Consider the following 26,555-nt stretch of genomic DNA (forward strand, 5'->3'; position numbering starts at 1 on the left):
TTCTCATTAGACAGGATATATATGCAGCGGATGTGTGGTTCTGCTGGCATCTCTAGGCTGCACAAAACTCCCTCCAACTCTGTGCAGTGGCCTATGGGGGCCAAAGGCACATTCTCCCTCCCCGCGTTCAAGTTCATGTGAGGTGTTTTAGCGACAGACGTCAGGCAGTGTCTTGCACCCCCTGCTCTGGGTTTTCCAACCTCACCCCTGCAAAACTGAAAAAGGAAATTAGGCCTTTCTCAGCAGTGTTGTGAGAGAAACGATTATTGTCAAAGAAATGGCTTGGCTTTGTGTTGTTGCTTATCCCTGGGGGGAGGGGGGAGTTATGGTAAAGAAGACCCTGTCAAACTGGATTTGCTAAAGGAGTGCTTTAAAATCAGTTTATTTGCGGGGAGAGGGGATTGTAGAGGCCGTGCCTGTTCTCTGGAGAAAACCTGGGGAATACTGCATGGTGTAAACCACCACCATCCAGATATCACCTCTGGGTTGGCGTTGGAATGTATTCATTTAACTTGCGGCTCCTATCAAAGCATGCATTTAATGTAATGGGGACACAGCACGTACAGTTTTGCAATGTTTTACAATCTGTTTTCCACTCACCGTAGGAGGAAAGTGCCCTTCCACCTCTGCACCTGCCCCTGCCAATCGGGTGAAAGCGGCCTCTCGAGATTGGCGCGCGGGGGCGGGGTCCGAGGCAGGGGCGGGGCTTCATGTCGCCCCGCCCCGCCGGTTCCCGGAAGCAGCCTCGGGGCGGGGCGGCCGGAGCTCCCCTACGCTGGCGCGGAAGCGGGCGTAGGGGCGCGTACCCCGGTGCCCCGCGGCTGCCCGCGGCCGCCCGAGCGCCCTCCCGGGCTCCATGCGCGACCATGGCGCAGAGCCTCCGGAGCTGGCTGGCGGGCTGCCTCCTGGTGTCAGGTGAGGGGTCTGAGGGGAGGGGACGCCGGGCATTCTCCGGAGTGTCGGCTCAATCGCGCGCCGAGCGCGCTTCCCAAGCCGGGCTGCCTGCGCGGGGACCCGGCCCCGCCGTGGCGCTGCGTCCCGACGGGAACCAGGAGGCCCGGCTACGACGTTGGGCAGCGATGGCCCCAAAGACGACCCCTGAGCAGACCCCAGAGGCACACTCAAAGTGACTAAGTGCCTGGGCGGGCCGTCAGGGCCTCCCACTAAGTCCCCAGCACCCCAAGATCTGAATTCTGCCCCTCAACTCTGCAGCTCTATGGTTTCTGAGTTCTAAATCCAGTGAAACCCTTCCTGTCCTGCTCTGAATTGCCAGCCCAGGTTCAAACAGCACTATGGATCCTTCCTTCCTTTCTGATGAGCTCATACCTGGCCTTCCAGGGTACCTTGCTCTCCGGTTTCCCTCCTACCTACCAGCCTGTTTCTGTTTGGGATCCTCGCCCTCTACCAGATCTCATACAGCCAAGTTCATGCCCGAGCCCTCTTCTCTCCTTCCCCTACACTATTTCTTTTTGGGGGGTATCAGCAGAACTCTAGCATTAAATATCAGCTATGGGCTCATGACTCTCAAATTTATATCTGTTGGCATTAGTTGGGTGATGGGCCGGTGGCGGTTTAATATACTCTTCTCTGTACTTTTGTGCATGTTTGGCATTTTCTATTAGAAAGTGTAACAACTATTTCTGTCTCTAGCCCAAACCTATATTCTGTGCCCCGGGCTCATTCATCCAGCCGTCTCTGATATTCCGACTTAGGTATCCTTCAGCATCTCAAACCTAATGCAAATTCTAAACTGAGACTCTTGATTTCCCTGTCCCAGCCCCAGTCAGGCCATCAGGTGCTTAAGCCAGGAATGGATATTAACATCTACTTCTTCACACCAAATGTATCAAGAAGCCTAGATTTTATACCTCTGGAAATATATCTAAAATCCATCTACCGATCCCTTCACACCTTTCTACCACCACCCAAATCCAGGTCGCCCTCAGCCATCCCCACTTCACTCTTACTATCCTCCTCCCCTTAGCAATTTCTTCTCTTCAGATACAATCCAGACTCCTCAGCACAGCTAAAGCATGTCTCTCCTTCACCCACATGCCCATTTGAAGACTTGGAGCCATAGGGAAGACCTGAGTATTGGATATGGTTATTTTCTTGGACAGCCTTTTAGAGGAAGAGAGTTGCCAACTTTTTTCCCTTTATTTTTACAGCATTAGGAATGGTGCCACCTCCTGAAAATGTCAGAATGAATTCAGTTAATTTCAGGAACATTCTACAGTGGGAGTCACCTGCTTTTCCCAAGGGGAATCTGACTTTCACAGCTCAGTACCAGAGGTAAGGCTGGGGCGCTCTTGGCAGAGGATGGTGGCTTTGGCTGGGCTGGTCACTAGGCCAGACCAAGGAGAGAGTCTGACTGCTGTCACCCCAGTGACCTTGACAGCCCAGAGGGAGCCTCTCTCCTGGCCTCCTTCTTTCTGTCCCAGAAATTCTTGTGAAAGCTCTGTCCTCTGAAAACAGACAAGTAAAATCCTTTTTCCTTTTCCGTGTGATGGTTCATGGTGTGACAGACATTTTGTCACGTAGACGGTGAGTGTCATCAGCCACCGTGGCAGCCTACCGCAATGCGAACACATCAGGCTTGTCACTATTAATGTTTTTGAAGAGACAAATGCCGGTGGTGACCATCTTCCAGTTATTAGAGTGGTATTGCTAGAAGTCAACGGTGGAAGCTATCCAAGAAAACGGAGGTATTCAAAGCAGGCAGGAAGCCCCTTGCTTGCTTTTACCACCGACCCCCTCCAGTAGGTTGTAAACTGCACACCCCAGTGCCCTGGGGGTGCAGATCATTTGCATAGTGGGCCCTCAGTTACTCTGAAATTGAATGTGAGACAGCTGCTGGCTGTTGGCTGTGTCCTCTGAAGACAGCAGACGCTTATGAAGGAAGGGTATCACCCACCACGATTGCCTCAGTGGTCCTCTGACCTCCCAGGACCTGAGCGGCCTGTCGGTTTCTCCCTGTGCCAGCCCTCCCTTGGCAGCCTGCCACTGTACACCACAGGCTGGAGTGCAGATGACGCACCTTTGTGCCAGTTGCAGACAGGGGGCCAAAGGCCCGTGAGCCGCACACCTGCTTCCCGTGTGACTCAGAAACTTTGTCAAAGGCAGACACCTCCTTCAGTGAGGAGGGAGGAACTGGGGGTCTCAGATGCCATGGATCCCACACTCCTCCCACGCGGCCTTTATTTTACAAACATATCCGAGGCCTGCTAAGTCAGAGAAGGAGAAAGGTGAATAAGATAATCCTCGTTTACATGTCCTTAAAACTTTGTAGTTCAAAATAATTCCCAGGTAGCAAAACATTTCAAAATTTCAAGTGTAATACAAAGAACTTCCAAAGAGCCTACATTCACCGATTTTTAAGGTTTGCCACATTTTCTTGCGTTTGCCCCTTAATATTTCATTGTGTACTTCATAAGAGCAAGGATAACCTTTTACATCGCTGTGGTACAGTTATCAAGATTTGGTAGCTTCACCAATGATACAGTCCTTTAAGTCCATATTCCAGTTTTGTCAGTTTCCCCAAGGACTTAATTAATAAGCATCATTCTGAGATTTATTTTTCTCCTGTGGTGTATTTTCTAGCACTGACTGGCTTTATAATTTCGTCTCTATGTTTCCTCCACTCTGTCTTGATAGCTCTAGGGATTTCACTGTGGAAACTGAACTTCCCTCTCTGTCTGTCCCTCTCCCCTGTGGTTTATTTCTTGTTGTTCTGTTCTTTGCTTCTGTGCCATTGGAGTAGAGGTGTTTAGTTTTAGGTGTTTGTCTTTTCGATGAGAGCTCCCAATAACCAAGGATGGAGACCTGGGTTCCAGGTCTCCTCAGCATAGACGTGCAGACCAAACATGGCCTGTGCTGGGGAAAACAAAACACGTGCTGGGCATGGAAGAAATTTGATCCTGAAAAATCTGATTACCCTTCTGTGGCTCTGGAAAAAGTTTGATTAGAATTTAACCTGAGCAGTTGCATAGCGCAAACTCTTGTTGTATGTGTACATTGGGTAGGGCTGGCCGGTGGTGGAGGGGACTTCAGAGGATGGCTTGGTGATTTTAATATGGAAACATCTAAAACAATTAGATGTAAATATGGGGAATAGATCCTGTTAGCTACTAAATGGGAAGAAAAATATCTGTAGATGCAATAAAAATGACCTAGTGAAAGGGAAGTTATTGCAGAACAACTTTTCAAATAGTCTGTGTTCCACCCAATTCATGCATTAGTTTAAATGCATGGAAAGAAATGGCCGCATGTGAGAAAACCCTTGGATTTCCCCAATGATGGGATGTTAGGCAGCCATGAAGAGTTGACTGATTAGAGAAATGTTTGTGGTCTATTAAGTGAGAAAAGCAGACAGTGAAATAGCATAAGCCCAATTATCTCCTAAGAGTGCAGTGGTCTGTGGGGTGATGCCTGAGGCAATGGACTCTGAAGTCAAGCAGACCCAAGTCCCGTGGGGGAGTTTCTTAGGCTCTCCACGCCTGTGCCTCATCTATAAAGTAGGAGCGATGTCAGTTCCGCCCTCCTGGGGTTGTGAAAATTCAATGAGATAATACTGCGAAATCAGTGAGCTACCTGATGCCTCCGTGCTTGACAAGTGTTGGCTGTTATTATTTTTATCACCATCACCTTCATTGTTACCTCTTAGGGTAGCCAGATTGGTTTTGGCACCAAGACAGGAAGGTGCCAGTCAGACAAAATTCTTTTTGCAAGACCAGAGCCTGGATTTCCTTACATCAGGTGGAGCTAATTATAGCTCCTTTGGCCATTGTGAGGTTAAGTTACACGCACCTGGTAGGTATTCTCAAACATTCCTTTCCTTCCACTTCATGTTTCCACCACCCTCCCTTCAGGGGTTGGTGCCAGGGCTGGAGATCTGAGGTCAATGAATATTATAATTTTTCCAGCGTAACTGAACAATAGTCACTTACGAGACATTATTTGAAATCATTGTGATACTCTTATTCTGGCTAATCTGTGAATGTCAACCTTTCACAAACCATGCCCCACAAGTTTCAGAAATACATAGTCAAAGAAGGCAGCTTTCTTGGTCACATATGTAGAATACTCAACCCCTTTTTGGGAAGACATGTTTTATTAGGATATGCAAGTCTCTGAGCAGTTCTGTTGTGAAGACAGACACCTATTCATGTCTCACCCAGTTTTTGCCCCAAATTGTTTGACGGTGGGATGGATTATTTTTGAAATGTCTTATGACACCTCAAGGATCATTAGGGTTCCATGGATCATAGTTTGGAAAATGCTCGTATGAATGATACATAGTATTCTTTGAAATTGACAGTAAAGAATTTGCTTCATTCTTCTCTCGTTATCCTCCATCATCCTTTGGTAGCAGAAGAATAAAGCCCCAGTCAGCCCCAGAGCGACTAAGGTTAGAACTCTCATGATTTCTTCTGATTTTGTAGTTATAGGAAATTCCAAGATGTATGCACAAGTACTGTCTTGACGGAATGTGATTTCTCAAGTCTTTCCAAGTATGGTGACCACACCTTGAGGGTCAGGGCTCAATTTGAAGACGAGCATTCAGACTGGATAAACATCACCTTCTGTCCTGTGGATGACAGTAAGCCATCTTGGTTTTTCTTTCGTTGTTATGTCATCATCTTGCCTTGATTATTTCCCCCTTGGTTGGCCCGTCAGCAAGAATTCTTTGAGCGCCCACAAGTGGATGGCCTTGCACAGGGAGCTTAGGGAATGTAATAAAGAGGGCTGTGGCCTTAAAGAAGTTTGTGGGAGAGATAGGACAGGATAGACATAAAGCAATAAGATAATTAAATATAAATTTGATGACTTTAATGCCTCGAGGGTAAAAACGAGTTGGGGGGCAGTGCTGTTAATGAGAAAAACTAGAAGGATTTGTGTGTTGAATTTTGGGGGAGGAAGTCAGTTTGGAATCACGACTTGAAGAGATGTGATACAATCAGCAGAAGAATAAAGACTGATTTTAGGCAGGTGTAGGGACAGAAAGACCAGCTGGCCCAGGACGAAGGACAGAGGGATGGATACAGCTGATGGCAGATGGGCTGGGTCAGGCTGGCTGGTCGGCATTGAAAAAAATATTCCCGGGTTAGAGCTGGAAGGTCATGGGGACCCGCCAGAGGTCATGAAGTGAACATCGGGAATTGAAAACTACTTAAACCACCAGAAAGCAATTGAGAGAATAAGGAGGATAAGAATCTCATGAACAAAACTCAAGTGCAGTCCTCCAAAGAGCAGACTGAGAGATGCATTAGAAGGACTGCCCAGGACTTCCCTGGGGGGGGCAGCGGTTAAGAATCTGCCTGCCAATGCAGGGGACATGGGTTCAAGCCCTGGTCTGGGAAGATCTAGTTTCAGACTTTGTTGGAAAATGTATTTGCTGGAAAGTGGTTTAATTATATAGGTTCAACACTAAAAATAGAAATACCATCTGTTGCTTCCAACCCAGCCATGGAAATAAAGAAAATTCAACCCAACAGAAAGAAAAAAAGAGGCGAGGAATAAGCCATTTAAAAAAAAAAAGGGAGTCTTTACAGAAAACACAAAGTAATGTAGTTGGAAAAATTCCAGATATATCAAATCACAGTAAACATAAATGGACTAAACCTGATTAATGAGGGCAAAGATTAAAAGATTATTTATTTTTTTTAAGAAACAAAATCCAAGAATCTTCCTTAGCCACGTCTGTCAGCGTCAGCTCAGCAGTGTATCACAGGGCAGAGTACTTCAGTAGCCCAGTTGGTCTGCCCAGTTACAAAAAATAAATGTTGATGTTTTTAGCGTGTGAATTTTGATTGTCATTTTGCTTTGTTCTCATACTTAGCCATTATCGGACCTCCCAGAATCCAAGTAGAAGCACTTGCTAATTCTTTACATATGCGTTTCGTAGCCCCGAAAATTGAGAATGAACCTGAAACATGGACCATGAGGAATATTTATAACTCATGGACTTATCATGTGCAATATTGGAAAAATGGCTCTGACGAAAAGGTAAGCCCGACGGATCACGTGCATTGCCGATGTAAGCTCCCTCTCCTTTGCTCAGTGTTGGTCGGAGAGAGGCTTTGCGAGGTGCCAGCACCTTATGGTCCAGAGCAGGGGTCCCCAACCCCCAGGATCTAATGCCTGATGATCTGAGGTGGAGCTGATGTCATAATAATAGAAATAAACTGCACAATAAATGTAATACGCTTGAACCATCCCAAAACCATCCCCCCTGCCCCTGGTCCTTGGAAAAATTGTCTTCCACGAAACCGGTCCCTGGTACCAAAAAGGTTGGGGACCACTGGTCCAGAGGATCTCAGGCCTGGTCCTTTGAGCTCCAGAAGCTTCCCATTGTGGGGGATGACCGGTATGTCAGGTCATGCTTCCCAGTCCACAAGGGCAATGCACAGAGCCGACTTCCTGGATGCTGGTGCAGGAGCTCAGGCCTTTCTCTCCCCAAAGGGAAGTTGCCTGAGAAGGCAGAGCTGACTCAGCTGTTGGCTGGCGGAACTTGGAGTCAGCGGAGTCAGGTGATCAGTGAATGTCTACTGTTTCATGGCATGAGGCCCCAGTACACCACAGAATAATCAATTCCGTGGCCAGGGCAGCCCCAGCCCTGGGTGAATGGTGGGTGTCACATTTTACTGGACTGACCCCACTTTTCCCCATTGCTTTCCTCCTCTTCCAGGGAGGAAGTGCCTTTCAAAACATGGGCTGGGAGTGGAAAGATCCTGTTGGAACGTTGCCCCTGCCATTGTGTGACTCTAGTCACTTTCTTGACCTCAGCTTCTCAGGTCTGCAAAATGGGCATATAATCCACTTCATTAATAAAGTGGGGATAATAACCTACTTTATAGGATTGTTGAGGAATTTAATGACATAATGAAAAAAGTAAGCTTGTCTCATTACCTGAACAATGGGTATGGTCCATACGTGAGGTTCCCGTCCCCTTGTGTAGACATGTTAAGGCTATTTTCATTCATCTTCGGTCAACTCTTACACTTAGTGCTTCTGAGTTGAATGCCATCTGTGGTCCTAAACTAACTTAACGTATATTTTATGTAAGTTAAGTTATGCGCATGTTATCTCCTCTGCATTAAATGTTGATTTTATCACTGATTCTCAAGCGTTTGGGAAGAAGGGGTCACCCGCGTATATTGTCTGAGGGATGATGTAATTAAATTTATATCTACATACTATGTAGCCCCCCAAAAATCTCAAGTTAATTTCCCCCCCAAAAAATGCTCTGTTGTGATCAATTGGTAACGTATATAAATGTCAGATCACTATGTTGCACACCTGAAACCAATAAGATATTGTATATCAACTACACTTCAGCTTTTAAAAATGCTTCGCTAACTGACGCAGGGTATCTGCCTTCTTCCCAGAATAGATGATTTTGCTTATAGTCAAGACCCCAGGATTTGTGTGCCTAGGAAGCAACACGGAAAGTTTTATGGTCACTTATCAAATGCAAGTGTCTATGTTACGTTTGGCAGTATATATATGTCCATGCCACTCTCTCACTTTGTCCCAGCTTACCCTTCCCCCTCCCCTTGTCCTCGAGTCCATGCTCTAGTAGGTCTGTGTCTTTATTCCCATTTTACCCCTAAATTCTTCATGACCGTTTTTGGTTTGTTTTTTTTTTTCTTAGATTGCATATATATGTGTTAGTGGGAAGTAGCAGCATAGCACAGGGAGATCAGCTCGGTGCTTTATGACCACCTAGAGGGGTGGGATAGGGAGGATGGGAGGGAGGGAGACGCAAGAGGAAAAGAGATATGGGAACATATGTATATGTATAACTGATTCACTTTGTTATAAAGCAGAAACTAACACACCATTGTAAAGCAATTATACTCCTATAAAGATGTTTAAAAAATAAAATAAAATAAAGGGATTATAAGAGGAAAAAAATAAAAAATTCAGGTGAAAAAAAAAAAATGCAAGTGTCCCTGCTGAAGTGTGGAGCTAGCAGCCTACTGTGATTAAGGATCAGATTCCACAGGTACCAGGCCTGAGTGCCTCCTGCCCCAGGCATGAAATTCAAAACCCAGTTTATCTCCTTAGCTTCTTACCTAGAACATGCCCTCAGGACAGGCGTATGGTTACACGTTTGTGCCTTCACTCTTCCTGCAGTGTGGAAGACTTCGGTGTGACAGTGTTGGAAGGGCTGCCTGCTCCCCAGTGCCTCCCTCACTGTGTCTGCAGGGTCACCTTTACCAGTTTATAGGTGCTATAGACTGGGCGTTTTGTGTTCCCTTCCCCCTCTCCCCACCCCACCCACACTCCCCTGCAAATTCATACTTTGAAACCTAATCCGCAATGTGATGGTAGTAGGATGTGGAGCCTTTGGGAGGTGATTAGGTCATAAAGGTGGAGCCCTCATGAATGGGATTAGTGCCCTTATAAAGGAGGCCCCAGAGAGCTCCCTTGCCCCTTTCACCATGTGAGGACTCCTGAGAAGACCCAACTATGGACCAGGAAGCAGGCCCTCCTCAGACAGCAGATCTGCCAGTGCCTTGATCTTGGACTTCCCAGCCTCCAAAACTGTGGGACATAAATGTTGATAAACCACCCAGTCATTGGTATTATTACAGCAGCCTGAAAGAAATAAGATTAAATGGTTCCCTTTTAGAATGCAGGTGTCTCTGAGAGAGTGCCATATTAGGTCGCCGAGCTAAGAGTATTAAAAGCTCTTAGAAATTCTTTCTTCCTGATGGGAGAAAGTGAGAAGATAAAATCAGAAGTTGTCCAGAAGCGGAAAAAAGGCTAGAAAAGCCCTCACATCCGTGCCACCCTCTTCCATGTATGCTTCTGACATGTCATCCTCTGAGTTTAGCCTTGAAAAAAAAATGCATTGTAAGGTTTTAGAAGTATTGGGTTCCTGGAAATGAAAGCCAGGGGTTTTTTGTTTTTATTTCTGCTTTTAACGATGAGAAGTTATACTGTACTCTTCATGTTTTCAATTGGTAAAATCCAATTCTCGCCTTCAGTGAGCTTAGCTTCTTATACAATAAAGGAATCAAGCTGTCAGCAGGCCCAGCCCGCAAAGAAAAGTAACCAGTTACTAAAGTAAAAACAGAGTCTGTGCTCACTTTCTATGGCAGCTCCTATTCACGTAACAGATATTTTCATAAGGCCCTTCTGTGAGGAAATTGTAACCATGCTGGAAACACAGGCAGTATAGACTCTTTTAATTCCCTTTATTTTGCTGTAAACTATTTTGGTTTCTCAAATTCAGAAATACATCATCAATTATGATATATTTAAATTAAACTAAGATGAGTCCGGGATGCCCCCACCAGAGTTAGGCTGAGGGGTGTGCCCTCGAGGGGCGTCGAGCTGCTGGGGGGGCGGGCAGCTCAGGTCCATGAATGGAGAAGTGATTCAGAGGAGAGCCCCAGGCAGCCTTGTGAGGATCATGCTCTGGACTTAAAAAAAATCACACCGAGTCTTACTGTAGATGACTGGTGTGTTCATTTGCCAGGGCTGCTTTAACAAAGTACCGTAAACTGGGTGGATGAAACGACAGAAATGTATTGTCTCAAGGTTCTAGAGGCTGGAAGTCCAAGATCAAAGTGTCAGCCGGATTGGTTCCTTCTGTGGACCATGAGGAAGGATCTGTTTCAGGCCTCTCGCCCAGCTTCTGGTGGGTGCTGGCAGTCTTTGGGTCCTTATTATATAGAGGCATCACCCCAATCCCTGCCTTCAACCTGACGTGGCATTCTGTGTGCACGTCTGTGTCTAAATTTTCTCCTCATAAGGACACCAGTCGTATTGGATTGGGGCCCAGACTAATGGCCTCATTTACCTTGATTACATCTGTAAGGACCCTCTATCCAACCAAGTCACTTTCGAAGGTACTAGGGGTTAGGACTTCAACATCGAATTTGGGAGGGGCGAAATTCAACCCATACAACTGGTTCATTTTTTTTAAAAAAAAGGAAGTGGGATGGCTTGTGTGTCATTTAAACTGGATAATTCAGGGCATGAGGTGGTTTGGCGGGACCGAGGTCAGTCCTTGCCCTGCCCACCCCGACCTCAGAATGGTCTCCGGGGCCCCTGAGACGACCCAGGAGGAGCGCCTGCTTCCTTCATCCTCCTATTTTGAGCCTGAAGGAAAGATTATAACTAGTAAGTGTGGGGTGGGTGGGGGGAGAGAAAAGATGACATCCCTTCCCTGCTGAGGCATGTTCTTATTTTTGTCTCTGTTACTAGTTTCCAGTTACTGGTCAGTATGACTTCGAGGTCCTCCGAAACCTTGAGTCACAGACAACTTACTGTGTTCAAGTTCGAGGGTTTCTTCCTGATCGGAACAAAACCGGGGAGTGGAGTGAGCCTGTCTGCGAGCAAACAACCGCTGACGGTGAGTCTCGAGGTGCACCGTCTGCAGTTCTGTCTCCTCTGAGCATCTTTCTTCTGAAGGGGGGGCACCGTGCAGCTTGTGGGACCCTAGTCCCCTGACCAGGGATCGAACCCACGCCCCCTAAAGTGGAAGTGCAGAGTCCTAACCCCTTCACTGTCCTCAGCAAGCTGGTTTGAGGGTTCCTCGTGAATTCAGGACCTCAACACAGTCCCCCACGTATGATGTGTTACCCCAGTGTCTAGCAGAGTGCCTCCATGCTTGGTGTTTCTTAAAACAAAAAACATGGGGAAGGAGGAAGGGAAGGAGGAAAAGGAGGGGGTGGGTACCAGTTGGCCTAGACACTGAGTAATTTTGTACACACGCATTGCGTTGGCGTACAGGATGATCAAAACTTGTGGCCTGCATGTCTGTGTACAAACGTTAGGCCTTTGGGGGCCTTTTTGTTACTTAAAGATGTCCAGAGGTTCTGCCAGCTCAGACCACAAAAGGATGCATACATGCAGGTCCGCTCCTGACCATTTTCATTTACGGAGGCCCTCCTGGAAGCAAGGTGCTGATCTGGGGGCTACAGAAATACAAAGGAGAGTAATAAAGAATTCCTTCCAGAGAGAGAGCAAACCTTTTCATCTTCTGTGTCACTGCAGTTCTGAGGCAATTGCGGTGTTGCCATCACAGTGATTCATCATTTCCGCTTTCAAGTTATTCGTGAATGTTGGGTTTTGTCATTGCACATATTTCTCTCCCTGTTTTGCTTTGTCTCATCAACTGATTTGCTGGTAGGAGGTTCAGGATCCTTACCAGTTTGTGGTTTAAACTGTTGGTGTGTCTAGGACATACCTTCCTCTAGACCCCTTAACTAGTTGCTTACTGGTCACCAATCCATCTGAATATAGTGGACGATTATGTAAGCTATTTTGTTTTACTGTCCACAAAGTCGCCATGAAAGACTTTGGCAAATATCAGCTGAAATTGACACCCAATGCTTGTCACAACTGTGTCCCATGAGTGATTATGGGATATTTCTCAAAACAACAGCCCGGTAGTCAGATGTGCTTGGAAACGATGGTACACCGCATTTCTCTCTCAGAAAAGGCACCCTATATATTAGCATTTTTAGCATATTTGATCTTTCAACATCTTTTTTGAGGATGAGCATTCCGAGGAAAACAGCTTGGGAAAAACCAGCCCATAATGTGCCATAATTTACCAACAAGTAACCCTATCCAAAAAAGGAAAGGCAGCCACTTTGAGCTAATTTCTTCTCCGTGTCCTCATGTTATTATTTTTTGTTATTGTCCTTATCTTTCTTAAGTATTTGTAATTAGCCACTTAACCATCCATTCCAGAATGTTCGTAATTTTTTTCTGGTATCACATCAAGCTTTCCAGCCTGGAGTTTCCTGAATCTTTCTGTTGCTGGGTTTTTTCCCCTCGCTTTGTAAATGCACAAATTACTTGCCTGAATCTAGGAATCTTTCACCTCACCCGGGCACGTGATCTTTTCGGTGCCATCCGAAGCTATTCTACAATCATATGAAGCAAATTTTCTCAGGAATGCAGAGCCATATAGAAGATGGAAAGTCTTGCTGTCTCTCTGGAGGGGATTCTCTTGTCAGTCTCCTTTCTTTTTCTGTAGTTCCCTGTCCAGTGCCACGCCTCTACCTGAGGCTGAGTCGACTTGCCTGTGTTCCTCCTGCCATGGCTAAGCCTCTCAACAGCACCGTTAAATGACAAGAGCTTATCTTTGGATTCCTTTCACGAATCACCTGTGCTTGAATCAGAATTCTGTGCTTTGGGAATCCCCATCCAGCTTGAATCACTAGAATCGCTGACCTTGGAATCATCCCTCTTCCCTCTAAACACCTGCCAACCGCTTTCCCCAAGCCTGAGCACATGCCCGGTTGTCCCGTGTCCCGTCCTTCCCTGCTGTGAAACTCCAGCGTAAGGAGTGGCGTGGGGAGCGTCCTGCACTGCCTGGCACCTCGGCCACCTCGTCTGCAAGATGAGGGGAATCAAAGGGTGTCACCCAGGACAGCACCAGGCACAGAGTGAGCCCGCAGTAGGGGTTAGACGTCATTACCATTATTAATGAGGACATTATTAAAATCATACATTTAAATATTCCTTAAGGTTTATGTCATGAAACACGGCACAAGGCACACACTTTGACCGAAAAGAGAGCTGTTTCAAATGTGTCGTGACTCTTAAGTGACCACCCATTAACTGACAAAATCCAAACATTTTTTAAAAGAAAAGGAAAAGTAGGGCTTCCCTGGTGGCGCAGTGGTTAAGAATCCGCCTGCCAATGCAGGGGACACGGGTTCGGTCCCTGTCCGGGAAGATCCCACACGCCGCGGAGTAACTAAGCCCGTGCGCCACAGCTACTGAACCTGTGCTCTGGAGCCCACGTGCCGCAACTACGGAGCCCACGTGCCGCAACTACTGAGCCCACGTGCCACAACTACTGAAGCCCACGTGCCTAGAGCCCATGCTCCGCAGCAAGAGAAACCACCGCAATGAGAAGCCCGCGCACCGCAACGAAGAGTAGCCCCCGCTCGCCCCAACTAGAGAAAGCCTGCGTGCAGCAACGAAGACCCAACGCGGCCAAAAATAAATAAATAAATAAATAATTTTTTTTTTAAAGAGGAAAGGAAAAGTATAGCCCACTGAAATTCTGCTTTTGTCAAACATCATTTTAGGTTTTTTTTTTTTTTTTTTTTTTTTTTTTTTTTGCGGTACGCGGGCCTCTCACTGTTGTGGCCTCTCCCGCTGCGGAGCACAGGCTCCGGACGCGCAGGCTCAGCGGCCATGGCTCACGGGCCCAGCCGCTCCGCGGCATGTGGGATCTTCCCGGACCGGGGCACGAACCCGTGTCCGCAGCATCGGCAGGCGGACTCTCAACCACTGCGCCACCAGGGAAGCCCCATTTTAGGTTTTTTTAAACATAGTTCTCTCATTTAAACCTCACAAGTTTTCAATGAGAGCGGTGAAAGGCTCTTCTCCCCTTTCAGAGACGGAAGATGAAGGTGCAGTAACTTGCCCAAAGTTGCTCAGCTAGTAAATGACAGGAAGGAAGTAACAACTAAGCCCACTGCCTACAGATTAATCCCATAGGTAAGCGAAGGCACGATTTCCCTGTGGGCGAAACAGAGAGGGAGTCCGCCTGACGGCATGATCGGACAGACTGAAACAAGTGGGAGAGCCTTATATGGAAGGAGGTGGTCACTAGGTTCTCGCACAGTTCACAGCCCGTGTAAAACAGTGTCTGCTCTCCTTCCCCATTTCCCCCTCTTGGTGAGTCACAAAAGCATCCTTTGAGTTTTGTCACCATCAACCACGTGTGCCTGTCGAACGTCCTTGTCTAAGATGCTAAAATGTCTGGGTTGGAGACCCAAGGAGACCCAGGCACTGCCCCCCAGGGGTTCATCATAGTGTCACCAACCATGCCAGGGTAGGTCCCACTGGAACTCTTAGATGGGGGCTCGCTCCTTCCCGATGATGACATTTCAAAGAAATGGCTTTCAGGTCCTTGAGAAAGACGCTCCCTGGTTGTAGGAGATACATATAGGTCCCAAAGGGACAGAGGAAAGATTTACAGTCCCGAGTTTTTTGTGCAAATGCACTAAGAAAGGAAGGTCAAGAGTTGGCAGAACAAAGGTGAACTCTTTTGGTAGCCTTGAGTTTTTCCAGAGAGGAGCTCAAGGGGGTGCTGGGTGGTCCCAGAGCTCAGCCTTAGGCTGCTGGCGACCACACTAGCTGTTGGGGAGGTCTCTGAGTGCAGGGGATCAGGTGGGGCCATCTGTGCAGTTCTCAGTTCAGAACTCTGTAGCGCGTGTGTTTCACTGGGGCTCTGGGGCCCAGGGGGTCCTGTTTTCCGCTTCAAGGCAGAAGAGCTTTATCCCCATCGGGGAGCCGATTGCTACCCTGGGAGTAGATAAGGCGGGTCAGAGTTCTTGCGGCTGCTGCTTTTTGTGTGTATCAGCAATCATGCCAGAAACCCAACCTGGAGGAAGACAGGAAAGGGTGAGACTTGGAATCCTCTGGGTCCTCGAACGGCTGCTGGGTTTCCACCTCGCGCCTTCCGAGACAGACGTGTGGGTCCCCCCAGCGGTCAGGGGTTACCATTGGATTGTGGTGGCGAAAACAGTGTTACGGGCACTGTCACCCAATCTGTGCATGACAAGAACGTGACCCAGCCCCTTGTCCCTGCAGAAATCACCCCCTCCTGGATCGCGGCCGGGGTCCTGGGAGCCTCGGTGTGCGCCGCCCTCCTGTTGCTCGTTGGCTGCTTCGTCTTGCTGCGGTGCGTTTACAAGAAGGCCAAGCATGCCATCCCCCCGAGGAATTCTCTTCCACAGCACCTGAAAGAGGTAGGTAGCAGGATGGAGCCAGATGTGGATTCGAAAACGCTGACCGGAAGTTGTCCTTCTAAGTCGGGGCCGCCTAACTCAGCACAGCGTGGTTTCCTAGAGAATGACGCACACCTGGCACGCCGGTCCCATCCCCGGTGCCACTTCAGGGAAGTCTGAGCTCACGGAACAGCCCTACGGGAGGGGGTTGGTTTTCCGAATCCCGCCCTCCAGGCCGCACGTCGTTCCTTCTCCCACCTCCCCTGCCCCGAGCCCCAAGTCATCAGGGAGCAAAGGTGATGGTCCTGGGACAGGAAGAGATAAAGCAGAGCCGGAGCAGAAAAGATGAGAGAGGGAAAACTGTAGGCTGAGTGCCAGCGAACAGCCGTGGGCAGAGGATGGGAGGAGGGGCAAGAGCCGTTTCGGTTGTGGGATCTCGGAGAGCGAGTGAAATTATGCTATGTGTGTCTGAGACTTCAGGAAAGCCTTTTTTTTTTTTTTTTTTTTTTTCAAGAAAGCTATTTTCAAAAGGTTTGGGAAGAAGAAAGGATGTACCTGGACAGAGACTGTAGGACGGAAGTGGCCTTAAGAAATGAAATCATCCTGGCTATACCCTCACACTTAGAAACGAAAATATGCCAGGCTCAGCCCCCAATGATCCAGTCTCTGGTCTCATTCCCCAGGAAACAGACTCTAAAATGGAGATACGCATTCAGAAGTCTTAGCGGCGGTAGCCTTGGGAGTCACACCTCTGCGAGAGAGAGGGCGGCAGGGTGGGATGGGGGGTATGATGCCAGTCCTGCAGGGGCTCTGGAGCTGGGGTGGCTCTTTAGAGACGTCCAGGGCTGAGGCTAGAGGGCCTGCGGGCCCACATCACCCTTGGGCTAGGTGTGGGCGCCCCCAGGAAGGAGGTGTAACTAGATGTGGCAGCTCCTTCAGCCCCGGGAACCTTGGGAGAGAGACACTCAGCGGGGAGGCAGCCCCTCTCCCAGCAGCCAGGGGAGCAAGTTCCTCCTTCCTGAGGGACATCTCGGTGGCGCATTGCAGCGTCCACTCCAGCCCACCCCGTAGACCACCGGGACCCACGGGCGCAGCTTCTCAAGGAGCTAAGTTAATCTCTTCCCCCGGGGACGGTTACAGGAGGAAGGTTAATGGAACAAGGTCCAGCCCCATCACTGCAGCTGGTCCCACGGGCACAAGTAACAGCCTCTGCTCGGCTCTCCCTTCTAGAGGCCCCTCTCCCCTGACCAGCCGCTGCTGACACAGGCTACTGACCCGATGGGGTGACTCAGACCCTCGGCTCTGCGAGGACTGAGCCCCCGGCCACAGGACACCAGAGATGTGGGCGCTTGTGCCTATCTACTTGCCATCAGAATTGGGCAGGGGGAAGTCCCAATATCATGAGATGCCCCACCACCCGGCTGGGTGCCCCCCATCATGTAGCAGCAGCCTTTTCTCCTCCTGATGACCCGTGCGGTGACTCCTTTCCTTGTTAGCTAGTTTCTTGGCACAAGGATCCTGGCAGGACGAGGTGGCAGCTATCACTTGACGTTCGACGGGATCCCTGCTGTGTCTCCTGGTGGAAACGTCCCCCACTGGGATAGTAACTGTTTTAGGCTTTGAGACCAAGGTTGAGATGTTACGTAGATACTTATGTAACCACTTAAATGGCATTGCTTACAACTCTAAAACCGTCCTTAACTCCTGAGCCATACAGAGAAACATGGCTTCGGCCCGTGGGCCATAGCTTGCCGACCCCTGCTCTGAGCTCACAGAGCCTGAGATTGCATGGACACCAGTTCCCCAAGCGGGTCAGCGGGAGAGATGGCAGGCAGGGCCGCTCCTGCTCCTACCCCTTGGTCCCTGAACCCCTGTACTCTACTTCCCGGGGACCCACTATCACATACTGTCACTGATTCTCAGTGCATGCCTGGTGCTGGAAGACAACGCCCGGTCCTCACAGGGCACCGTCTCCAAGCTGGCACCACTCCCCAATCCCCGCCTACCCCCATACCTTCAGGGGGCCAGCCGTCGTCCTTCCAGGCTGGCAGACGCTGGGTGGGTGGCCCAGCGTGCAGTACCGTCAGGGTATTGCACTCCTGGCCTCCTCTGCTGTCATTGGGTGCCACGGCCCGACATGATGTCATGTGAGGTCTGTGTGAGTCAGCATGGGCCGTCATAACACAGTACCACGCTCTGGGCGGCTTCAACCACAGACACGTACTGTCTCCAGGTCCTGGAAGCTGGAAGTGCAAGATGCAGGTGTCGGCACGGTCAGTTCCTTCCAAGGGCTGTGAGGGAGAAGCCGTTCCAGGTCGTTCCCCGGGCCGCTGGTGGTTGCCGGCGGCCTTGGGTGCCTTAGTTTGTAGAAGCGTCCCCCCATCTCCGCCTTCATCTTCACATGGCGTTCTCCCATCTGTGTCCAAATCTCCCCAGATCAGATCAGGGCCCACCCTAATGAGCTCCTTTAACTTGATTACCTCTGTAAGGACCGATCTCCAACTAAAGTCACATTCTGAGGCATGGACTCTGGAAGGGGCACCAGTGCACTCTGACTGGAGTTGACACCTGTTTCGGGAATGATTGGCTGTCCCTATCCTGCAGGGCCTTGGCCGGCACCGCTGAGGCCTGACAGAGCTCCACTGGCAGAGGGCCCCGCTCTGGGTCTCGGAGTTCACACGTGGTCCAGAGACCTCGCCACTTGGAGCTGCTCCCATAGTCCATCCACACGCCTCTTTCCAGACTCCCCTGTGCCGGCCTTCCAGCCTCCCTTCCTCTGGCCCCTGACCACCAGGCTCGCCATCGGCCCCTGCCTCGGGTTCCATGAGTACCTGATCTTGGGCCGCTTTTCCTTCCACACCACGGGGATGACGGCCCGGAGCCCTGCCTGTTGGGAGCTTTCCCCCTGCTGCCAGCAGGGCCCCCAGCTGGGGCTCCAGTGCGGCTGTGAGCCATTTTTGGTGTGTGTCGTGTGCCGCGCTGACCTCCCTGTGAGCCACGTTTGGCCTCTTCCTGCTTCTCCTGGCCATGAGGACCCGTGCCCCGGCACAGTCATGGTGTGAGCAGAGGCGGATGTGCTGGTGCAGCAGGGGTAGGTGCAGGGGAGGCTGGGCCGCCTGCACGTGTGCCCTCTGACCCCACCTCAGGACCCGGTGCGTCTGGCAGGCCTCGTGAGGGTCACTTCTAGGTGGCACGGTCACCTGGTGTCCTGTGGCCCACGGCTCTGTCTCTCCCAAGTCCCCATGGCCAATACTCCCAGAGCTGTTTCCAAACAGGGCATAATTCTTGGCTGCAGGTGGCCAGCCTGGCCTCAGAACTGTAGTGATCGCGCAGTGACTCTCCTCTTCGGATCTGCCATAAACTCCACTCAACCTCTTTTCCCACCACAGACCCCCCAAGGGTCAGCCGGGTCCCACGGCCTCTTCACGTTCACTGGGTTCAGCTGAGATGTCACTGGGAGATGAGGCCGGGCCTTTGTACCCCGGCATGAGCAGGCATGAGGTGTGGCTAGGACGGCTTTTGCTCCAAAGCCCGTACCCTCTTTGGGGCCCTTTCCTGCTCCAGGCCCCCCTCAGAGCCGGCGGCCTTCTGTATCGACTCACACCAGGAGCCGTATTCCTGGTGCGGAACGAACCGCCCCCCAGAACCCAAAGAGGCCCACCTCGCATCGTGCTTCCCTGGTAGGGGTGGCGGGTAAGACACGATAACGGTCCCTTCCTTTGGAGAGGATGTCCTGGCATTCCCTATTCCGTGGGGTCCCTAAAACTGATGTGACAGGTCCCTGACTCTTCACAGGGTGAGTTCCCCACCCTCTGAAGTGCGTGTCTTAGGGAGGCCTTTTGTCGCTTCTTGCCTTCCCGGGTCTGTTAACGTGTTGTCGTGGTGGCTGACGTCGGGCCTTTGTTCCCACACCGGCCAGTCCTTTGTCCGGCTGCCCCTGGGAAGTCCTCGTACACGGCAGCTCCCTTCTGCGGAGGGCAGTTCCTGGACAGGGACTTGGCTGGGAGCTGTTTCAGCTCCAGTGAACAAGCGTGGGCAGCACAGCTCCTGACGTGGATAGAAGGTGGACCGCGTGACTGTAGGCAAGGGACTGAGGGCGCGGGAGACTGCAGCACCAGGATGAGACGCGCATCTTCTAGAGGTGCACTTCGGAGAAGCCGTGTTCGTGTTCGGATTCGCGGCAGGGAGAACAAAGAGGGGCGGGCCCTTTGCTCTGCGTAGGAGGCGTGCTGCAAACGGAGAGCCAAGAGGAAGCAAAACTATGCACCTGCTTCTTTGCTTCTGGCTTCGCCATCAGAGGGGCTCATCAGACAGGAAAGGACAGATGGGACAACAACGTGGAATCAGGCGAATCGAAGCCAGAGACGGGTTTAATTAAGGGGTCGGTTGGCAGGAGCTCTGGCCTCCAAGGCTAGAAGACTTGGCAGGCTTGAGTGTGGACCAGTGAGAAATACGGGTGGGGCGGGGGAGGCTGGAGAGGGGCCAGCGGAGTGAGGGCGAAGGAAGTGCCAGGAACCCACGGGCAGATCAGGGTCCTCTCAGATCATGAAATTCTCCAGTTTGACTGAAAATGCAGAGAATTCATTAACCATGGCCCAGAGGATAATTTTGAGTTGAGGGAGATTTGCTGGGGATGGAGACTTTTAGCTGAAAAAAGCCGTAGGGAGGTTTACCCACCACGGATACGCTGAGCCTGCCACCAGCCTGCTCTTCGCTTTCTTGACATTTAGCACATCTTGCTTTGTTCTCGCCTCTCCTGTCTCCCAGGAGAGTCAAGGGTAGCTTCCAGTCTGTTCCCGTGGCTCCGCTGGATCGGAGCATTTGGGGAGGTCCATCCCCACCCCACCCCCCGCCGCCCCCGACCAGCACAACGGATCTGGGCGAAATTCCTCTGACCCCTGCCTTTCCCTTCTGTCGTGGGGGAGGGTAGAATTTAGGTTAAGTCCTCTCAGAGGGCTGAGGTATGGAAATTACTTTCCGAAGGCTTAGCTGACCCCTTAAAGGTGGAACCAACTGAGAGGAAGAAGTTAAAAATGCCACGCTTTAAGGAATGTTTCTGCACCTCGTCCTGAAGATGCAGAGCCTCGGTGAACCTACTAGGATGAAAAGTGGAGAACGTGCGCTCAGCAGATATTTCAGGAAACATACATGGGCATCACCCTGGTTGAAGTGTTGGAGTGACAAGGACGGTTGGTTCCTGCCTGTAACTAGCCCTTCTGCTGGGAGGGACACTCCACGAGGAGTCATCGTTCGTAAAACGGGCTAGATGGAAACCGAGCACATAGATTTTACATTTGCTAGTAGCCGCAGTTATTTTTAAAGTAAAAAGGAACGGAGGAAATTATTAATATTAATAGTACATTTCATGCAACCCAGTATATCCCAAATATCATCTCAACATGCACTCAATTATTTTTTTCAATTGTTGAAATATTCACATTCTCTTGTTCATACCAAGTCTTCAAAATCAGGTATGTGTTTAACCCCTCCAGCACCCGTAGATCCAGACCGGCCAGGTTTCAAGTGGCTGGTGGCTGGACGCCCCGGAGCTGAGGGCTGAAACAGAGGGACACGCAAGCTGCTGGGGAGCACCAAAGAGGGCCCCCAACTCGGCACGGGAGCCTGACTGTGCTTCCAAGACACGTCCACCCCGTGCTCGCAGCAGCCCTGCTTCCTGCAGGCAAGGCTGTCCAGGCTGCGTCGGCCCCACAGCATCGGGGTCATCCTAAAAGTCTCCCTCTGGGTTTACAAGAGGGACCCTCAGAGGGGGACCTGCGATCACTGAGCCGACGAGAGGCAGGTTTATTGTCGCATTTTTTAAATGGTGGTAAAATGCACAGAACAGAAAATTTACCACCTTACCCACTTTGAAGCGTCCAGCTCAGTGGTATTAAGTACATTTACACTGTTGTACAGCCATCGCCACCTTCCAGCCACAGGACTCCTTTCACCTTGCACGACAGAAACCGCATCCGATAAACCAACCTCCCCATCTCCCTTCTCCCCCTGGCCCCGGCCACCACCATCACTTTCTGTGTGTGAACTTGCCCGGTCTAGGTACCTCGTGTAAGTGGAATCATGCACCATTTGTCCTCTTCTGTCTGGCGTGTTTCACTGAGCGTAAAGGTTCGCCCACGTTGTAGCGTGTATCAACTTCATTACATTTTGAGGCAGAAAATATTCCATTGTGTGGCTAGGCCACAGTCTGCTTATCCAGTCCTCCGTGGATGGGCCCTCGGGCCGCTCCTGTCTTTGTCTATCGTGAATAATGTTATTCTGAAGACGGGTATATATATATATATATATATATATCTGAGACCCTGCTTTCAGTTCTTATGGGTGTATACCCAGAAGTGGAATTGCTGGATCATATGGTAATTCTATGTTTACTTTTTTGAGGAAGTGTCCTACTGTTATTGTCACCGTTTTTTAAGACAGCGTTTTCCAGCCATGAGTTCTGTATAAAACTGTGAGCCCAGAAAAAGAAATGGGGAAATTTGATCAGTAACTCCTTTTTTTCTCCCGCAGTTTCTGAACCACCCTCATCACAGCACACTTCTCTTATTCTCCTTCCCGCTGTCGGATGAGAACGAAGTTTTTGACAAACTGAGCGTCATCACAGAAGTGTCTGAAAGCCCCAAGCCGAACCTTGGGGCGGGCTGCAGCCTCAGGACCTTGTCTGGGCCGGGACCCTCTGAGCTGGTCTCCAAGGAGGAAACACACTCAGCCGGGCACAGCGACCCCCTCCTCACGCCTCCCTCTGACGGTGATCAGAGCAACCGGCAGACAAGGGCTGAGACCAGCTGAGTGACCCCCAAATTGAGAACCTCAGACGCTGGGACAACGTCCACACCACCAAGGAGCTGGATTCTCAACGCTCACTTGGCACAATTACTCCATCTTGGGAACTAGCCGCCTTATAAAGGCCTTAGTGATTTGAAAAAATAGCCACTGAAGGTGTGATTTTTCAGCCTCATGTGCTCCTTCATATAAAAAAGTTCCAGGGGGGCTTCCCTGGTGGCGCAGTGGTTGCGAGTCTGCCTGCCGATGCAGGGGACACGGGTTCGCGCCCCGGTCCGGGAGGATCCCACGTGCCGCGGAGCGGCTGGGCCCGTGAGCCATGGCCGCTGGGCCTGCGCGTCCGGAGCCTGTGCTCCGCGACGGGAGAGGCCGCAGCAGTGAGAGGCCCGCGTACCGCAAAAAAAAAAAAAAAAAAAAAAAAAGTTCCAGGGAATTCCCTGGCGGTCCAATAGTTAGGATTCGGTGCTCTCACTGCTGGGGCCTGGGTTCAATCCCCGGCTGGGGAACTAAGATCCCACGAGCCACACGGCCCAACAAAGAAAACGAAAAACAAGTTTTAAGTGGTGAGAAACAAAAAGACTTAAAATGAGGAATAAAAAGCAAGATGCTGTAAAACCTGACCAGAGTGCCAATAGACTGATGTGAAAAATGGCCTCGACTCAGAAGTAACCGTCAGCAAACACTGTACGTGTGCAGAGCGCAGACTTTGTGGGCTCTCAGGGACGCTTTGACTGGATTTATTTTTCTATGCAGACACATTTTATATTTAGTGCTGGCGCTCAGTTAAAGTCTTGTTCTCTGTTTAACCCGTTTGCGTTCGTTTAATGACACTACATCTGTGTGACTGTCAGAGTCAACCAGGCTCTCGTGCGCCATCTTTAATGTTCATTGATTCAGTGGATGTTCCTCAGTCCCTGCCCGCTGTCCACCAGGGACTGTGCCAGGCGCAGGGGCCCGACAGCATCTGGGAAGCTTCAGAGAACAGAAGGCCCTGGGCTTTGAATTCTGCTTCGGACACTTACTGTCCTGTAACCTCTCAGTTTCCTCATCTGTGCCTGGGGATGTAAGGATTAGTGACACTTGGTGAAAAATGCCCACCCCAGTGCCAGCACAAGTAGAGTCACTCGATAAACGGTACCTGGCCTTACCAGCTACACAATCTCATGGATACGACTGACTTCACACACCTTGGTCAGCAACAAATGTCCTAGCAGACAAAGCAGATCCATCAGAAGTCCCCGGAAGAGAAAAACCACTATTTGAAATAATTTGACATTTTTTAAAAGAGACAACATGGCGGAAAAGATCAGAAGTTCGTTGACCTGTTCAGTATTTTTAAATTTCTTACAATAATGTGAGGGAGAGATCACCATGTTACAGGTTCTTAGCGCCCCCGGTTCTAATCTGGGGCTAGCCTTGTGACAAGGGAGACGTTAATTTTCTTCCCCAGTTCAGCTCTTCTTCCCTGAAGGAGGCGTGACAGGAGGGCCGTCAAGTTGTACACATGTAGATGCACCCGACTTGGGGGAGAAGGAAAGGAGATGCCCCATTATTTACCCAGTCCCTGCCTAAACCCCTCTTCATATGTTTAAGGGATCTCCATCTTGGCAAGTATGAAGGGACTCAAAATGCCACCTGCTCATTTCCAGCCCCCTTGCTGCTGGGCTGTAGGCACATAACCGGGGCTCCAGCCCAGCTTGCAGCTGGAAGACGGGGAGGTGGGTGCAGGGCAGCAATAGAGGCAGCGGTTCTGGTAGAAGCATCCAGTAGCCAGGGGGAACTAGCATCAGCCACAGACCAGGTCTGGTTTGGACAGTGTTCCTGCCTGTGTCCTCCCGAGGCTGTTCCTCCAACCCTTCCTGAGATTCTGTGAGCTCCCCAAGATCGGGTTGAGACACTCGTTTCCTGCTTCTGTCAGCCAGAGTTACTTTCCAGTGGTTGCAGCTAAAACGCCGAGCAGGCCTCCAAAGGCAAAACAGAGTGGATGTGGATCTCCCAGTCCTAAAATCCCACCCAGGTGGGCACAGGAGTAAGACAGGAGTGAACCATCACATCTCCGCATGATTCCCCAAGAGAGGGATTTTCAGCAGCACCTGTCCTCCAGGGCTGGGAGATCCTGGTGGCCTTCGGGGGACCAGCTGAAGCCTGAGAGTGACTTGCTGGAGACTGCAGGTGTAACAACCTCCTACCAAGAATGGGAGACACAGTGGGGCTAAGACGGGGGCAAAGAAAGGCACAGGCCCTCCAGGGCCGGGAGCTGGCCCGAGTGGCTGCCCTGGCCCGCCCCGTATTTTGTGTTGTGGGAGTAGAATCAGAGGCATCTCAGCCACCAGGGTCTCTAGCCACACTGAGAGATGCGCTGTCCACTGTCTGAGTGCCTCCCCCCTCCCCCGGCATACATCCCCAACTCCCACCACTGATGGATGTTTGCTGAGGTCTCCCTCGTATTCTGTCCTCCTCATGACTCCGTGTGTCTCTTGATCACCTCTCTAATGATGAAATCTGCTCATGTCTCTGCATGGTGAATAAGAAGGAGACATGTCTACCATTTGGCCCCCAAGATGTCAGCAATCTTAGGGAACTACATCTAGACTTCGCTGTCCCGCAGGATGGCAATTTCCCTGACCCTCAGATGAAGTCAACTAAAATGCTGGATGTTACGTTTAAAAAACAACACTTCAAACGTTTCCTAGCAAGGAAGGAAGGAGTATTCAGAGGCCGAAACCTAGAGAAGTTTGTCAAGTACCACCTTTCACCCTGGGGGCATTTGACAAACGCTGTAGATTTCAGCCCCTCACAGGGACTCAGGGGACAGAAGACAAAGCTCTGGGCTCACTCAAGGTGGGGTGTAAAGGAGGCATCCCCATAAATCTGAAATCCCAAAGAGCGTCCGCTGCTCTGTAAAAGGTGAACCAGGAATAAGTGGGTCCCATCCCACCCTTATATCAGTTTCCTATGGCTGCCATAATGTGTCACAAAATTTGTGACTTAAAGCAACAGAAACTTATTCTCTCACAGTTCTGAACTTCGGAAGTCCAAAATCAGTATCGCTAGGCTGAATTTAATGTGTCGAAAAAGTCTTCAGAGTTTCTAGGGGACAACCTGTTCCTGCCTCTTCCCAATGCCGGCATTCCTTGGGTGGCGGCAGCATCCCTCCAGTCTCTGCCCCATAATCATATCACCTGCTCTTCCTCTGTATGTGTGTCTCCCTTTGCCTAGAGACACTTGTGGTTGCATTTTAGCCCCCCCCCCCCAGATAATTATCCGGGATCACTTACCCAACTCAAGATCCTTAATTTAATCACATCTGCAAAGACCCTTTTCCCAAATAAGGTCACATTCACAGATGCCAGAGACTAGGACCTGGAACCTTTGAGGGTCATTATTCAGCCTACTACAAACCCTCCCCAGGGACTACCAGCGAACCTTTTTTTGTTTCCGTTTTATTTCTGAGTGGAGAGGCAAGATAGTATCTTCCCTGAGAAGTTACAATCTCAAAACTGTAGGTTTGTAACCCCCAGTCACACTTTCTGGGTGGTCAAATAAAACTTCAGTGTTAACTGTTAGAAATCACAAAACCCCAAAAGAAAGCATCACAAGCAAGAGCCAGCAGAAACCACAGGCAGCTGAGCCAGATCCACCAACACTTCGGGTACTGACATAAACACTCCGAGAATAGTGTGCTGGGTGCAGTCAAAGAAATGTAAGAAGACATGGATAACATCAGGACAGCACAAGAGGCTGAATGATTCATAGGAATGCAAAGCTCAGTGGCTTTGAGGACAAAGACTTCTTTCTCACTTATTTTGTGTATGGCTCTCAGTCAACAGAGGGTCTGTTCTTATCTCAGTGACGTCTTTATTCTAGGATCTAGGCTGAAGGACCTGCCAAATGGGGAGAGAACTGCCAGCCCCACGATAGTCTTTAGAGCTTCTGCTGGACATGGAGCATGTCACTACTTTCCACTCCCCTTGGCCAAAGGCATGGCCAAGTGAAACGTCAGTGGAGTGGGGAAGTGTACTACTCCCCGGGGAGGAA

The 26,555-nt window shown here is 50.1% G+C and overlaps 1 protein-coding gene across 2 annotated transcripts; it reads left to right on the plus strand.

Moving 5' to 3' along the window:
* The first annotated feature begins 733 nt into the window (after positions 1-733).
* On the plus strand, positions 734-23,323 carry IL10RB (interleukin 10 receptor subunit beta). 2 transcript variants are annotated; one of them, XM_059064465.2, is made up of 7 exons: positions 734-915; positions 2,169-2,292; positions 5,442-5,599; positions 6,905-7,005; positions 11,221-11,368; positions 15,580-15,737; positions 22,245-23,323. In XM_059064465.2, exons 1-7 carry the CDS (start codon positions 867-869, stop codon positions 22,521-22,523), a joined length of 1,017 nt encoding a protein of 338 aa, XP_058920448.1. In that variant the 5' UTR covers positions 734-866; the 3' UTR covers positions 22,524-23,323. The 2 variants fall into 2 exon arrangements, with proteins under 2 accessions (XP_058920448.1, XP_058920447.1); XM_059064464.2 differs by having other exon boundaries at positions 743-915; positions 6,839-7,005.
* Positions 23,324-26,555: the final 3,232 nt, after the last annotated feature.

Source organism: Kogia breviceps, chromosome 5, assembly GCF_026419965.1.
Source record: "Kogia breviceps isolate mKogBre1 chromosome 5, mKogBre1 haplotype 1, whole genome shotgun sequence".
Classification (NCBI taxonomy): Eukaryota; Metazoa; Chordata; class Mammalia; order Artiodactyla; family Physeteridae; genus Kogia; species Kogia breviceps.